At 27.5% G+C, this 18,283-nt stretch overlaps 1 protein-coding gene across 1 annotated transcript in view; it reads right to left on the reverse strand.

Annotated features, from left to right (window-relative positions):
* Positions 1-18,283, reverse strand: part of LOC100209209 (AP-2 complex subunit mu) — an 82,849-nt gene that overhangs the window by 20,871 nt on the left and 43,695 nt on the right. The window contains exons 4-7 of the mRNA XM_065799863.1: positions 16,028-16,110; positions 15,740-15,875; positions 9,558-9,714; positions 3,715-3,763 (exon numbers count right to left, since the gene is read on the reverse strand). Coding sequence (XP_065655935.1) covers positions 3,715-3,763; positions 9,558-9,714; positions 15,740-15,875; positions 16,028-16,110 — 425 coding nt within the window. The remainder of the gene's footprint in view (positions 1-3,714; positions 3,764-9,557; positions 9,715-15,739; positions 15,876-16,027; positions 16,111-18,283) is intronic.

Below are 18,283 nucleotides of genomic sequence, written 5' to 3' on the forward strand. Positions count from 1 at the left end.
CAGGGAAATATTATCTAATCAAATGTTGCCACACGCTTAAGAAAAAATGCCTCACAATTGGGTTTATCAACATGATAAGGACCCTAAACATACAGCTTTGACTGCAAAAAATTGGCTCATAAATAATAGCATAACGGTTTTGAAGTGGCCTGCCCAACTCCCGACTTAAATCCAATCGAAAATTTATGGATTGAAGTTGAGCGACGCTTGGGAGGTCGCAAATTTCAAAAACCGGATGAACTTTTTCGAGCCGTACAGTATGAATGGGAGGCATTACCAAAACAGTTACTAGAAACTCTTGTAGAATCTATGCCAAGACGGTGCAAGGCCGTTATCGATTCTAAAGGCTATGCAACTAAATATTAATGTTTTTTTTTTTTTTTTAGAATCTATTATTTGTTGATGTTAGTAAAATTATTCTTTTACGTTTGTATAATCGTTCATGTGGTTTTGTCGCGCAAAATACTTGATGCTTTTTGAACATTTAGATATGTTTAATTTTAAACAAATTATTAGAGAATACACTTTACACAGTCTTATAGAGCAAAAAACGCTCTATCCAACCATATATAGTATTAAACTATAAACTTATTTTAAGACATTGAAAATTTCATTAAAAAAAACTATTTGCAATCGTTCACGTAGTTTGTCCGCAGCTGTATATATATATATATATATATATATATATATATATATATATATATATATATATATATATATATATATATATATATATACAGTGCTCAAAGTTCGACAGGATGCGTCAGGATGCTTCCGTTCCCTTTTATAAAGTATAAACCATCCCGCCACTTTTTTATAAATCTCAATATATATAACAATGATTAGGCAGGATGGTATTTTTAGTTTACTGAATACCATCCTGCTACTTTTTTTCCTCCACTTTGAGCACTGTATATGTATATATATATGCAGTGCCATGGTTAGTGGGTCAGAAACCTCTCTCCAAAACCAGTCATTAGGCCCCCAAAAGCATGATAAAAATTTCAACTAGGTATTACCGAAAGTACAAAAACACACTCCTTAAATTTGCAAAAGAACCTAAACTCCCCCCCCCCTAAAAATGGACCCCCTCCCCTAATTAGGGTGTGTGGGGGAGCCTAGCCACAGCTCTGTACATGTTTATAATGCTGCACACTATGGCAGCTTAATCTCACATTATTTTAATCTTGCTATAAAAGAACTGGTTATGCTATCTGGCATGTTCTGATGACTTGCGGCTTGATTTAGTAAATAATTATTGCTATAGTTATGCTTTCAGAATTTTAACCAAAATTATTTTAAAATTCAACTCTATATATAGAGAAATTATGTCACCACCTTGTCAGCTGGTAACAAGTTGAAGTATTTTAAGATACGCAAGTCAAGCTTCTTTTCATAGAAGATTAAGGGTATTTATTTAGTTGTACAACATTAGACACTAGAATTCTAGAATTGCGTTATTTAATTTGTGATAAGGTGCCCAAACTACATAACAAACTCAAGAATCAATCAGATATAGAAATTTTAAGATATACAAATGTGCCTAAGCAAACAAAAGTTTTTTTTATCATGCCTAACTCACAATTTACATAACTTGCACACCCATAATACTTTTCTATTTCAAATTATGAGAAAAAATCATGCCCAGGTCTCGATCGAGAATCAGAACGCTGATTCTAATGTATTCTTTTTGAGACCGAATGCAGTCTTTATTTTAAATACTTATAGCACATATATAACACATTCAAAATAGCACACCAAAATAGCACATAATAACACATTCAAAATAACACGCCAAAATCAAAGCTAAGCAGCCAAATTGAAATTTGTTATGCAACTTAACAGAAGAACTAATTAATGGCATTTTATTCAAGGAAACTTTCAGTATTTATAAAAAATTTTGTTTTCACTGAGAAACAAGTGTGGCATATGCTGACTCTGGGAGAAGTATATTCAGTATATAAAACTGATCAAGTTTAGTAAAGTTTGATAAATATGTTTTTTAATGTAATAAATTTAATTTGGTGCTGATTCAAATAAATGTTTGATTGAAAGACATACTTGTTTCATATCAATATTAGAATACCCACATTATTGCAATAATGGTTAACAGTAAACATTAAATACTTTTTTAGGGTTCAAAATCACCACCACTGCAAGCCCCAACAAGCAAAGAGATCCTTCATAGCTTTTCTCTTGAAAGTAAATAGTATTGGATAAGTTAAACCCTTAGCAACATCCTTTGAAAATCAACATTGATCAAGAACATATTCTTGTAAATTAATCTCCTTAAAGCTATTTTTCTTGACTCTACTTGGAACAGGTATAAACTTTAGTTATCTTTGTTGCCATAGTTAACTTTATAATACAAGTAGAGTTTTATAATAATATAAAGTATACTTTACATTATAAAATTTGAAGGGATCCCTAAGTGCTGATACAAGTTTAGTTCATATCTTAATAAAGCTTAAAAAATAAGTTTAAAAATCATTAAACTTACCAAAACAAACTATTAATCAAAACATTAACAAAAACCCTTTTTCATTTTTAACACCATATTGTTTTTGGCATAGATAAGTCCCAGCTAATCAATTTTTTTTTTATCTTAAGTCATCTTTATTTTTAAGTTATCTTTACTTTTTATCTTTGGTTATCTTAAGCATGTCAATAAAAATAAGTATTGTTGTTAAAACTATATTTTGATGTTTGGATTTTCCCTTTGGTTGTTAAAGCTGAACTATATTTTAATGTTTGGGTTTTCCCTTTTTTTAATATGCTAGGTATAAAAATAACTTTTAAAAAGAAATTCTTTGAAAACTCGCTAACTTGTTATTTATATAATTTTTTCAAACTATAAAAATAGTGGTGTAATATAGCAGTCATCCAGCAGTACAGGAAGACTCGCAAAGGACACCTGAAATTTATAAGAAAAATACCATTCAATCAATACAGACAGTTATTACATAAGTGAAAAGTCATTCAAATATTCCGTTTGTTTAACAAAGAAAAGTGAATATAGCTGCGGGTTGTTTAAAACAAGTTGCTCTAAAAAAATTAAAAAAAAAAAAAATATTTTAGAACTAGGTAAAAAAATATAAATATAAATCTGATTTGCTGAGTGTCGGTGAAAATAAAATACTGTGTATGTTTTTTTTAAAGAAAAGCAATATCAAAGCTTAGTCACATTTTTCATTTTGTCAAGTGGCATCTGACAACTGAAACACAACAAACTGAAATGCAGCAAAAATCACCAAAGACAAGTTAAAAAAAGAAAATCTAAGCTCATTCATAAATTAAAATGTTTAGCACACTCTGGTTTGGTTTCATAAACCAAACCAGAGATTTTTATTACAAAAAAAATTAAAGCAGAATCATAATATTAATAGAAACAGAAATAAGAAAACTTAAAAACAACTGAAATGTTTTTTGTTAATATCTCGATATTTTTCTATTATTTCTTGATTTTTTTGAAAATTTTTTTTTTTTTTTAATTTAAGGACTAAAAACTGCCCTGTTTCTCAAAGTAAATCTTTTTTGTATAAAAAAAACTTTGCAATGGATTGTACATAATTCTAAAATCATCTAATTAACTAGAAGTTTTATTTGCTACTATTTTACATTTTAATAATCATAGAAATATCTCTGGGAAAGTTCAGTAGTTTTACTAAATATTTTAACAAATCAAAATAAGAAACAACAACAAAAAGAAAAAACCTGGTGAAAAGTGCAATCATCTATAGCAATACCTGCTTTGTTTGTATTTCTAAAATTATAATAAAATACTTTTAATACATATCTTTTAAAACACTGCCTGATAAAAATATAAACATTCTGAATATGAATATAAATATTCAATGGCTAAAAATACAAAAACAATGAACAAACATTACACTGTTTCAAGTCATGAATAGATCAATGAGTCTCAACTGCTATGAAACCTTTTTTTTATTAATAGAACATCATCTAGACCACTTTTAGGGGTTACTCTTGATGGTCTTAACTGAAACTTTTTTACACTTTAATATTTAGCATTTTCCTTATATATTAATGTTTTTTATGCTAGTAATAAGCTTGACTAGAACAAAGTAAACATATTTATACCAAGATCTTAAACGGTAATGTAGCTCTTTAAAAAAGTTAAAACTTACTCATCCATGCTTGATGTTGGAGGACCATCTTTATTTTGTACTTATAAAGCACAGTATAATAAAAAATCTTAACTTCATGATAGCAAACTTGGTTTATTTATGGTTTTATTATAAATGTTTAATTAGTAATAAAAACCAGCAACTAGTTGTGGCAACTAGTTTTTTATCTCCTGACTGACTGATGACTGACTGGCTGATGACTGACTGGCTGATGACTGACTGGCTGATGACTGACTGGCAGATGACTGACTGGCTGATGACTGACTGACTGATGACTGACTGACTAATGACTGACTGACTGATGACTGACTGGGTGATTGTGTATCAGACAAATTACTATATCAGAATAAACTTTTATCAGAAACTTAAACCTGGTTAGCCACTGGATTTAAGTTTCTTGCTGACAGAGTGCTGAGTTCTATCATCTACTGCTGTTCAATAACTATTGTGTTTTTTATGCAAAATAGTATGACTGTATCTTTAGGTTATATATCTATTAATTTGCTGGATAAATCCTTCTATACTAGCTTGAGTTTTAATTTACTATTATTAATTCGCTACACCGAGGACTCGATATTAAAAATGCTATTGCAGCAGCATTAAAAATCATAGCTTTTACAAAAGACTACAATTATCTGGACGCAAAATCTAGACAGCGAATAGAGGAATTTGAAGTATAAAATGTTTCCTGTTAATTATGACTATGAGAAACTTAATTTATTAGATAATACCATGTTGAATACTATTTCCTTTGATCATTTAATGAGTGTAGTTGATTAATGTAAATGTATATAATCAGGGTGGCCAGCAAATTTTTATGTTCATTTTCCATGACTTTTCCTGACTCTTACAAAAATTCCCTGATTGAATGAAAAAATTATCAAAAACTTTAACATATAAAGGAAGAAAAAATCTCATATAGCCCTTTACTTTTACCCAAAAATATAAACTTACTTCTAAAGCACTCTCGTCGACTTTTAAATAATAATGTTATTATGAGACTTGAAAAAATACATTTTTTGCAATCTTATTGTGATCGTCAATTCAAATACTAACTTATAGTTTGCAACAAAATCAATCAAAATTTTTAATTTATTTAGTTACAAAGAAGAATTTTTCATAATTTATTTAATTTCCTGACTTAAGCAAAATGTTCAAGTTGCTGCCACCCTGATTATTTATATATAATAAAAGTAAATTTATATTATTATTTACAGATTAAAAATCTAAATACACTTTAAAAGAGGGTATTAGTTTTAATTTGCCTATTATCTGGTTTAAGAATCTTTTCATAACCATTTTGTACTTTTTGTACTGTACTGAACTCATTTTGTTCCAACACAAGTGTTAAGTTTTTAAAATTACTTAATTCTTTAACAATGCTATAATTTTTCCAAAACTAGGTCTTTATCATTTGCTGCTAACTTTCACACCATTTTCTGTTAATTTGTTACTACTTCTTGTTAAAATTGGCAATATTAGGTATCTCTAACTACACTACACCTCAGATGCTAAATTACTACAACTTAAAAATATTCAATTATGATATCGTTATTTATTAAATTTCAAAAGATTTTTAAAAGCAATATGAATCGAAAAAGCTTATAAGAACTTTGGTTGTTGTTGTTTTACGAGATCAATCTGAATATAAAACTTGCTGTAGAACATAAAATATATACAATATAAGTTTTTAATAGCAACCAAAGTTTATGAAAATAATAAAAACTTTTATTTTTACAACATTAAATAAAAAATGTAACTAATTCTTCACATAATTAGTTACATTTTTTATGTAACTAATTATTTCAATCATTTTTCAAAATGAAGACAAAATTTTATTTAAGGATATAAATAACTCAAAAAACACTTATAAAATGTATTTATATTATGAACATAAGAATGTATACTTGTAAAGTTTTAATGTTTTCTGCCTACAAGTATGTGCGCATATGTTGTTTATAAAAAGATGTGACTTACATGGAAAGTCATCTATTAAAAGTGTTTATAAAATTAACCCTTGGAAAAACTGTTAGAGGTTGGCAAAAAAAAATTTGACACAAAGTATAACTTAGAAATTATTATAAAAATTTTTAATTTTTTATAATAATTTCTAAATTATACTAAAAACAATGAATAGCGATACTTATTTTGTCTATCATTTTAATTCTATTGGGAATAGTATATTATTAAGCGTTCATTATATTTGATTCATGCTTCAGTTGGTTTATTATTTGACCTAAAAGAAACTTAGTACTGAATAAGCTTGTAAAAAAATTATCCGACCAAGCCATATTTATGTAAGTTTAATTAATTTTATGTGAAATTTGTTGAAATATTTTAGCAAATTTTTATACAATTAATGAAATTGATAACAAAAAAATGTTTTTTTGTAGTAAAAAAAAAGTTTTGTATAAAAAAAAAGGTTTAATGTTTTTTTAAGTAAAATGGTTGGAGGTAAACGTCGCTGGACTGTTTCTCAGAGAAATTTAGCTGTCGATCTAGTCAATCAGGGTAAAACCTATCGTCAGGTGCAGCAAGAGACTGGAATTCCTCATAATACAGTATCTGACATAATGAAGAAGTATAATTTGATCGGAACAACAGCCACAAAAGAAGGCCAGGGTCGCAAAAAAAAAGACTTCTAAGAGTTTTGATAGAAACCTAATTATACAAGTCAAGAAAAATCGCTTCATTTCTGCTCGAAAACTGGCTGAGCAAGCTGAAGAGAATTATGGAATCAAATTATCCCATCAGACAATCAGAAATCGTATCCGAGACCAGAGATTTCAAGGACGACTTGTGCGTAATAAACCATAATTGATTAAGAAACACAAGAAAAGAAGATTGGAGTTTGCTAAGAAGTTCAAAAACATGCCGTTAAGTTTCTGGAAAAAGATCCTGTGGAGCGACGAATCGAAATTCAACTTAAAGTCATCTGATGGAGCCCAAAAAGTTTGGAGAAAAGCCGGAGAAGCCTACAAATTAAGCTGCGTGAGAGGAACTGTCAAGTATGGTGGCGGTAACGTGATGGTATGGGGTTCAATGGCTTGGAAGGGTGTTGGAAAACTCCAATTTATTGATACTATAATAGATCAGGTGCAATACAGAAACATATTAAAGCAAAATTTGAAGTCATATGCTTGAAAACTTCGGCTAGGATCTGATTTTACATTTCAGCAAGATAACGATCCCAAGCATTGTGCCACTAAAACAAAGGAGTAGTTTGCTAAAAATAATGTTGAGGTCTTGGAATGGCCTGCACAATCACCGGACCTTAATCCCATTGAACATTTGTGGGAAATTGTAGACCGAAAAATTGGAGATCGGTCATTTTCCAAAAAAGAAAACCTCAAAGTGGCAATTGAAGAAGCCTGGGAAAAGATTCAATCAGAAGAAACAAAATCTTTAGTCGAATCAATGCCTAGACGTCTAGAAGCTGTAATCCAAGCAAAGGGAGGCCCAACAAAGTATTAAAATAATTGTTTTGTTATATAATAATTTATTATGGAACAAATAATGCGTTTGGTCGAATATTTTTTTGACAATAAAAAAACGACCTAAGTTCATTTATTTAAAGACTGAAAACTTTGTGATTCATATTTTACATTGAAATAAAGAAAATCTATTTAAAAACATGTTCTTTTATTTTTATTAATCTTGAGTTTACCAAAAAAGTTTAAATTTACGAAAATACAGCACTTTTTTTAGGAAAAATATTTAAAAAAGTGTTTGGTCGGATAATTTTTTGAGACACTGTATACACATATACAAACATATATATATATATGTATGTATATGTGTATATATATATGTATGTATATGTGTATATATATATGTATGTATATGTGTATATATATATGTATGTATATGTGTATATATATATGTATGACCTCAAACACTTTTAGGTCGACAATGCCGACCTAAAAGTGTTTGAGGTCAGCAAAAAATTGCTGACCTTGTTTCTATATTTTATGGTAAAACCTTAGTATCAAATTTCTTTTGCCGACCTTAAGCAGATTAATTATTGCCAACTTCATTTTTCCTAATTCCAAGGACTGTATATATATATATATATATATATATATATATATATATATATATATATATATATATATATATATATATATATATATATATATATATATATATATATATATATATATATAAATTAGTAAAAACACTTATCTAACTGTTATCTTCTACTTTAAGTTTCACCATTGCTGGATCATCAGGAGGAGTTACTAAATCTCAAAAAAAAAAATTAAATTTATAGAAAAAAAATTTTTTTGAAATTTATAAAAAAAATTATTTTTTTATATAATTTTAATTTTTTTTGATATTTATTAACTCTTCCTGATGATCCAGCAATGGTGAAACTTTAAGTAGAAGATAACAGTTAGATAGGTGTTTTTTACTAATTTATTATTGCTCTGTTCTTTAAGAACATTGAGCACTCTATTTGTAAAATACACTAACATAATTTACATATATATATATATATATATATATATATATATATATATATATATATATATATATATATATATATATATATATATATATATATATATATATATATATATATATATATATATAGGGCGGCCACTCAAATTTGAAAATGAAATTCCATGACTTTTCCATGACTATTAATAAATTTTTATGATAAATCACTAGAGTAAAATATTCAGTACTCGCCATGCACTAAGCATTTGCAACTTGGTCATTATAAACCATGCAAACCAAAAACTAATTGGTAGAAAGTTCTGGAATCATATCTAAAAAAAACTCTTTTTCTTTTACTTCTCTGATAACTTACACTGCAAAAATATCTTTTTCAAAAAGGACTTAGGCTAGACATAATAGTACTTATCTTTGCATCCTAAAAATATCACAAGTAGAAAAAATAAAGATAATTTTAAAAAGTTCCATAAATTTCTATGACTTTCTCAATGAAAATTTAGGAATTCCATGATTTTTTCCATGACACACACACACACACACACACACACACACACACACACACACACACACACACACACATATATATATATAATATACACATAGCTATTTATATTTTCAACAAAATTATCTAAAGTTCAAATCTTTTAGTTTATTACTCACTGATTTAAAAAAAAAAAAAATTAATTGTTATTTGCAAAACTGTTAATACATATTTTAAAAATCAAAATCTTTTTTATTCAAATAAACTAGTTTTGTGGTAATTTAGTTAACTGGGGTAGTTTAAAAAAGTTAATGTTGATAAATATGAAAAGCAGATAAAAATAATTTTTATTCATTAGGCCGGATATATATATATATATATATATATATATATATATATATATATATATATATATATATATATATATATATATATATATATATTCACATTATTGCAAATGTGCTTACTTTTTGTTAGATGAATCTGAAGATGAATCTAGAAGAGAGGGTTTGCTTTGTTTGTCAACAACTAATTTGTCATTCATACCAAATTTGCACTCAGGCATACCAGATAAATAACTTTTAACAACAATACGACCAGAAACATGAGCACTTAAAACTTGACCTAAATAAAACAAAAAATTATCTATTATCTCAGTTTTATTGTGGGCAATAAATCTTAAAAATAAATAAGTTTATAAAATGTATAAATAACATAACATAAAATGTGTAAATAACATAACGTCAATAATGAATAATAAAAAAAATAATTAAAAAAAAAAAACAACTTCCCTTTTTTTCTTTCTCTGGATTATGTGATCCAGCTTTATTATTTAGAAATTTAAATTACTGATACTTAAACTATGTATATTTTTAAAGATAAAACACAGGAAATTTGTTTGGAGAGTAAAAAAGTCCGGTTGAGATAAAATTTCATATGATGAAATTTTATCTCAACCTGATCTCACTTTCTTTATGAAAAGAGCACAATTTATCAAACCACATCTATATAATCCTTTTGTTATATGTATAGAGTAGAAGAAAATAAATAGAATAAACTCCTATAAATATAAATTAAGTTAGATAGTATAATATAATACAAGAAATTAAGTTTAATAAAAAAGTTAATATATCAAATTTCAAAACTTTCATTTGATTTCTAAATTTCTCTTTTTATATGAAACTTGAATGAATTTACTGATTTGACCATAATTAAACCATAATGAAATGGTTATTTTTAAAGCTGTTCCATATCTTAGGCCCTCAATCTGTTATGCTGCATACTTTATATTCAGTTAATTTAAAGCAGTGATATGTAAGCCTAAATTTAAAAAAAGAAATTGCATACCACATGAAGGCCTCTCATTAGATTTAAGAGAATCAGAGAATAGTTATTTTTTTGATTTATTTTAAATTTTGTTTTAAAGTTGTTTGGTGTGAGATTTTTAAAATGGTTATACATGAAGATCGTGTGTTTGAATCTATTTATCTCATATACATTTAGCAATTTCAATTCCCTTGTTAAAAGTCTTGCATGTTCAAACCTATTTTTATAGTATATAATTCTGCTAGCATGTTTATGTACACTAAATCATTTTTTAAGTTTAGCAAGTTATGAGCTAACAAACGCAATGTTACCATAATTGATGTAGTTATGAATTAGGCTAAAGTATATTAATTTAAGACTTTAAGTATTTAAGTGGACTAATTATGTACATCATGTCAATCAATTTGTTTGTTTTTGATTCAGTGTATTTTATGTGGGAAAGCCAAAATAAGTTTTTATCTACAAAAACTCCTTGGTGTTTTAAATCTGGACAAAAATATGTAACAGATGCAGCAGGATCTATAGAAAAAGCAAATCAATTATTTGATGTGCATCAAAAAGACCACAAGAAATTAGAAGAAATTAAAAAGAAGTTTCTATTATAAATGACAGATGAGGATTACAAGTTTTATGAGGTGAGTATAACATTAAAAGATCATAATAAATGTTATTAAATAAATTCATACTGAATTTAAAGCTGTTTTTTCATACATATTACCAAAAATCTTTTTTTAATGGTATCAAATAAGTGATAGAGCTATTGCAGCTATTGCTACTGCTACATTGATAGATTTTGGAGTTATCACCGACTTGAGTTATCAAAGTTAGTATTTCTATCATACAAATTACTACTAAATACCTACTATCATTTAGTTATAATTATAACACAACATCTTTCAAAAATAAATTAAGAAGAAAATAATAAGAATTGCAAGCAGAAGTGCAGAGAAACAAATCCTGTTCAAAAAAGGTTAGACACAGACTTTGATGGTAGGAGATGCAACCCTTGCACCTTCTGCCATCAAATTCTGCGAACTGCCATCAAATTGCAAACTGCAAAATTAATGGGAAACACACACTGCTGGAGGAGCACTATGTCATTACTGGTGAGCCAGGTAAGTAATATCAAGTATACCTATAAATCTATAAATTAAAACTAAACTACCTATATTTATAAAATATTCTGTCTCTATGTTATTAGAAATTTATATTTTCAGGTGACTCTTACATTGATCACATCACACCAAAAAGTGCCAAGGAATTAGATGTAGCACATGAAATATTTAAACACAAAAGAAAACAAATCATCAAACAAGACTGAACTTAGCATAGGCAGATCAAATCAATGTTAACACTGGTCATTTGCATGATTCCATTAGATATTTGGAATTTTTTTTCTATGAGTTTTTCTTTTACAGTAGGATATTTGCATTTTTCATCTATATGAGTTTAAGGCATATTTTCATGAAAATTGATATAACTACTAAAGGGTCAGATAAATGATCTAGAGCCATTAGCTCACAGCTGAATGGAAATGTTCCCAAATGGGGTGTAGCTAAGTTAAGACCAATTTCAAGTCCAAAATTTGTCATGCTAGACAATCAAATCATTGATGACTTATTAACTGACCAATGATATGCTTATTGCATCTGTTGGGGTACAGGGAACATTAATAATGATTATGCCTTTTTAGAAGTCGCGCCTATGAACCATTCTTGTTGGCTAAAATTAGCATGAGATAACATTAACACAAATTTTGCAGTACTATGTATCTATTTAAAAATCTAAAGCTGATTGTAGAATTTATTGTAAGGTATATTTTCCTAGTTGATTTGATATTAAGATTAATAAATTTAACTGACTGACTCAAAAAATTTATTCAAAGAATAAATTTTCTGATTCAAATGCTGAGAATATTTGTTATATAGTTATAAATAAAAACAATTATTTTGCATCTATGGGTGCATTTAAACTCTGTATGGTTATGTTGTTTATATAGGTTTCTACATCTTATCTTATAATAAAGTTTTATCTAACAACATTAATCACAATAGTAGTGTAGTTGAGTATATAGTAGTTTTCTATCAGAATAACTTTTATTATTTTATTTTATTATTTACATTTTAGTCTATTAATTTTTGTCATTTTTAGTAAAAGATATTTTGTTTATATTTTATGCTATACATTTATCTTATTATATATATATATATACATACATACATATATATATATATATATATATATATATATATATATATATATATATATATATACATATATATATTTATATATACATATACATATACATATATATTTAATTTTAAATTTGTTATACTATTTGGTATTGAATTCACATCTCTCACTATCCATATTATTTTTTCAAAAATATTAGTGCTTTACAAATTTGGGTGAAGTTAGAGTTTTAGCTGTTTGTAGTGAAGTCCTTTTTTACTGCAGTATAGAGTTGGCGAAAATTGCGGGGTAAAGCATAATCGGCAATGATGTTTATCTGGCGGGATAAACTAGGTATTGGTACTAAGCCTCTTTGAAATGCCGGTAATAATAAACATGATTCTGAGGAGAAGTTTATTACCACCACTCCAAAAATTATGATTACATAAAAGCAGTAATATTTTTAAAACTAAAAAAACTCAAACTTGAAGCGAAAACTACTTTTAGTTATGTTTTTAATTGCATTTGAAACAAATTACTTCAAAACTTATCTTTTGAAAGGTTTTTAGTTACGCAAAACGCTTTTACATTAAGTAACAAATTACTTCTAATGATTGTTTAATAAATATTATTTAAATTATGAAAAAGTGTTATATATAATATTTTTAAATTGTATTTACATTTTTTTCCATAATGTGGCAAAAAATTAGTTTAAAAAAATAAGGTAGTCTTTTTAAAATAGTAATTTTTAATTATTTCATGCTCTGATTAGTAAAGCAAGTTACAAAAGGTTTTAAACAATTCTTCGTAAAAATAAAAATGAAAAAAAAAATAAAGCAAATCATTCCATTGCTATGATAAAACTTAATTGTTCATTTTTGTTGCTAGACTTGGCCTTGGTGTTTCACACAAAGAATAAAAAAAAATTATTATAAAAAATTTGAACATATTCATGCCCTAATTGAAAGTAAAAAAAAAAAAAATTTTAAAAAATAGTAAGATAAAAACATTACAAAATACTTTTACATTAATAAAGTAAATAAAGTTATTCTTCTATAATTTGTGTAAAATGTTCCTACATTCATTCTTAGCAATTAGTTGCAAAAAGTTTTGAACATATTTGTAATATAAAGTAACTTAAAAAAATCTTTAAAAAAATAATTGTTTAAAAGATTTTTAGAAAGACTTGAAAAAATAGCTTCAAGTGTTTAAATTTAGCACAAAAAATATATGCCTACATAAAAAAAAATTATATAAAACATTTTTTGTTAAATCACACAAAATGCGTTCATTTTAAACAATCGTTAAAATTAATTTTGTATTTTATTACAAAGCCTTCGCGTAAAATTAAAGCTTTAAAAAAGATCAATCATTAAGAGTTATTCATAACGTAACAATTTTTTAAAATTGCTTTTAAATTGTTAAAACATCTAAACAGCTGTGGTCAAATTGAAAAGAAAAAAAATTATAATCGTGGTCAGTTACAGCATGCAATCACATGCCATCCCTGTCCAAGCCTGCTTATGGTAAAATATTCTCATTGGAATGTTAGCCAACGAGAATGAAGAGGTCAGAAGGACAGCAGTTAATAAAATTTTGCATTTAAAAGACCTCATTGAAGAATTTCATGGTGAAGATGATTTTGTATGGGGAACAGTTGATAGTGACAATAACAATAAAGCCAATGTTAGAGAGTTTCTAAAGCTCAAGATTTAAAAACACTCCATTTAATGTATGTTATTATAAGATGTCCCCAATTTCCCAATGACACGCAATTCTACTGATTTTGAGACTGATTGAAGAAGATAAAATACTTGAGTTGATCGAAAAACCACTTATATTGAGATATGAGTGTCACAGCCAAAATGTTAAAAGGTATATAAACTTTACAGAAGGTTCAGCATCTGTGTTGGTACATGTGGCTGGACTCAAATGTAGAGATAGAGTTATTTGAAACAAAATTAGGTCCCAAAAATTAAATCAAAATTTCACATCAAAAAGTGATTTTAAATTGTAATGTTTTATATATAAAAAACACTACAATTGTAAGAATTGTGTATCTTGATTATTAATTTGAACCTAGATGTAATATACTAGGTTCAAACTGATTATCAAATAAATATGGCACAATTTCAACTAAAAAATAATAAAAATTTAGATTTTTAGCAATAACTTAGAATTTTTAGAATTTTAGAAATAATTTAGAATAAAAATTTAGTTTTTAGAAAAAAAGCATTATTTAAATAAACAATGTCCTAACTTTTATTCTGCATTATTTGGTACCTAAATAATATGTGTAGCTTATTTTATAATGCATTTATGATTATTTTTGCATTTATAACCCATAAAAATGTCAAAAATTTTACATTTTGAAACTTGAACCCAAATGGGTTTAAAACTGCTAAAACTAGTAGCCACTGACTTTCTTCTTCGTAAATTTGTTCTGCAAATTAAAAGCTAGGTATTAGAAAGGAACACTTTTTGATTTGCTAAAAATTTTATTTTTCAGCCCACCCTAATGGGCAGTGAATATTTAAAGTATTTATAGTTTTTATATATGCTTTCATTTTTAATACTCCTATTTTTGAGAAATTTGTTTTAGAGTTTTTGTTTTCTTCTTGAACATTTTACTAGAATTTTTTACAAGAGTTCATTAAAAGGTTATTAATTGTTTTTATTTTTGCTTTTATTATTTCATATAGAAATGTTACATTATATATATATATATATATATATATATATATATATATATATATATATATATATATATATATATATATATATATATATATATATATGTATATAAATATCTAAAAAATTATTATTGAAAAAGGCATTACATGCTTCAGCAGTATTATGACATTCATAGACTTTGCATATGGCCTTGCTGAAAAAACTATGCTAATATTTAATATAATTTAAAATGATAAAACTTTTAAATACCTTACAAATCAAAATTAAGATTGAATCAATATTTCTATTTGCTTATTAAAACTATTTTATAGAAAAGTTTAATTTTTACATTCACTAAGTATTTATAAATATCATCGTATATTTTTTTATTATATACAAAGTATTTATAATAAAATAATTAATGCAAAATGAATTCAGCATAACACTTTAAAATAAAGCCTGTATATAATTTAAATACCTTGCGGTGACATAAGCAGATTTGCAGATTCCAGGACATCCAAAAATAACTCATTCCTGCGATATTTAATACCTTCTCTTCTCCAACCTATTTGACCTGTTACTTGACTAGTAATCTGAGCTTGCTCTTCTCTCGTCTAACATTCAAGTAGAAAATTTTTTTATAAACATGAAAGAATATATTTTTAAAATGTTTTTCAGCATTATTAATCTAAAACTGTTTACTATACAAAGCATTAGAACAAACATTCAAATGTTTTGTATCAAAGTATTTAAAAAATGAGCAAACCTGAGAACGAACACCTTGCTGTGTTATGTAAGTTTTCAAGATTCCGACATCAGTTTTTTGAGGATATCCAAAATCACTTATTTCTAAAAACATGACACCATATATGTGTGTGTGTATAAATATGTGTGTGTGTGTGTGTGAGTGTGTGTGTCTATATATATATATATATATATATATATATATATATATATATATATATATATATATATATATATATATATATATATATATATATATATATATATATAAATATAAATATATATATATATATATATATATATATATATATATATATATATATATATATATATATATATATATATACAGTATCTGACAAAACGAAACGTGCAACCAAATAATGCTAATTTAGTTTCTTTATATAAAAGGGCTGCATTTTTTCAATTTAGAGAAATAACTATGTAACTGTTTAGAGACAAAGTTCTTCAAGTTTTATTCATCACAAAGTTCATTATTTGTACACGAAAATTAATAAATTAATCAAAAGTATTAAAAAAAGTTGATTTCCTTCTGGACAAAACAAGTGCAACTCGACAAAATGTTGACCAAGCTGTATTTTGCTATCGATATCTCATGGCGAATCCTTTGTTGTCGATCATAGCCTTGCATCTTCGAGGCATAGATTCGATTAGGTGATCAATGAAGCTTTGTGGAATCGCTGCCCAGGCCTTTTGGATTTGTTTAAACAGTTGATCCTTATTACGAACACCTTCACGATTAATTCTGCGGTTGATGATCTCCCACAGGTTCTTGATAGGGTTGAGATCCAGAGATTGAGGCCGCCAATCCATTACCGATAGGTGGTTGTCTTGAAACCACTGCTTGACTACTTTTGCAGTGTGTTTCGGATCGTTGTCTTGCTGAAAAACCCATTTTATTGGCATATTCCATTTAGCATGAGGTAACATAACATCTTTTAGAATATTTTTATACATGAAATGGTCCATTATTCCATCGTTTCCATGTATTGGACCCAGACCGTTATCAGAAAAACACCCCCAGACCATTACATTGCCTCCACCATGCTTCACGGTCTTATGGAAGTAACGTTTCCGGCCGGTCGACGTACACGGCAAATGCCATCGCTCCCAATGATGTTGAACTTTGATTCATCACTGAACAGGACAGTTTGCCATTTCTGCACATTCCAGTCAATATGAGATGTAGCAAACAGGAGTCTTTTCTTCTGGTTTTTTAGTGAAATCAGCAGTTTCTTTGCAAGGCGTCGAGAAAACAATCCGGCTTCAACAGCACGTCGTCTGATTTTTCGGTCCGATACAGGCAGCTCTAATTGCTTTTGTATCTCGACTGATGATAACCAGGGATCCTTCTTGTTGGATCTGACGATCATAGAATCCTCTCTAGAAGTGGTGGAACGCGGTCTTCCACCTTTGTTATCTGCTGCCAACTTCCCCGTAGAACGATATTTGGAACATAGTCTTGATACGGTCAATTTTTTCACGCGATATTTATCACAAATACTTTTTTGTGACATTCCACTTACGTAATCACCAATAATTTTCTTTCTTTGTTTCAATCCAAGACTGTCGGGAGCCATTTTTGCACTTGAAGTCATAAAAATAATAAAAATAAATAATTACGCTTCTCAAGGCTTACCGTGTTACATTTACCTTGTGATGATACAATAATGCTCTGTGGAACACAACATCTTGGTTGGATGTCGACTGTATTGATGTAATGAAACACTTGTTGTATTTCACTTCTTGTATTGATGTTCTTCGATAAAACACTTTGATAAAACTCACTTCGATAAACTGTCTTGATAATACTGACTGATTGACTTCCATATACTGACTGAATAACATGTCAATTTACATGTCTCTTATATAGTAAAATGAACCTGTGTGAACCTGTTCTGGAAGATTCTAGATGCTTCTTTTCGATGCTTCTGGAAGCTTCTGGATGCGTCTGGATACTTCTGAATGTTTCTGGATACTTCTGGATGCTACTGGATGCTTCTTCTGGAAACTTCTGGAAGCTTCTGCATGCTTCTGGAAACTTCTGGAAGCTTCTGCATGCTTCTGGAAACTTCTGGATACTTCCTTTAATTATTTAAAAACCTCCGTGACGTTGACACGGACTAGACTTAAGAAAATGAAACAAACCAAAAAAGTTGCATTTGTTTTGTCCGCTGCAAAATGGCACTTGTCAACAAAATTCTGCCTATGTGCTGTAACCTGTCAGCTGATTGCTCATGTCATGGCATGCTATGACTCC

Source organism: Hydra vulgaris, chromosome 06 (assembly GCF_038396675.1).
Source record: "Hydra vulgaris chromosome 06, alternate assembly HydraT2T_AEP".
Lineage (NCBI taxonomy): Eukaryota > Metazoa > Cnidaria > Hydrozoa > Anthoathecata > Hydridae > Hydra > Hydra vulgaris.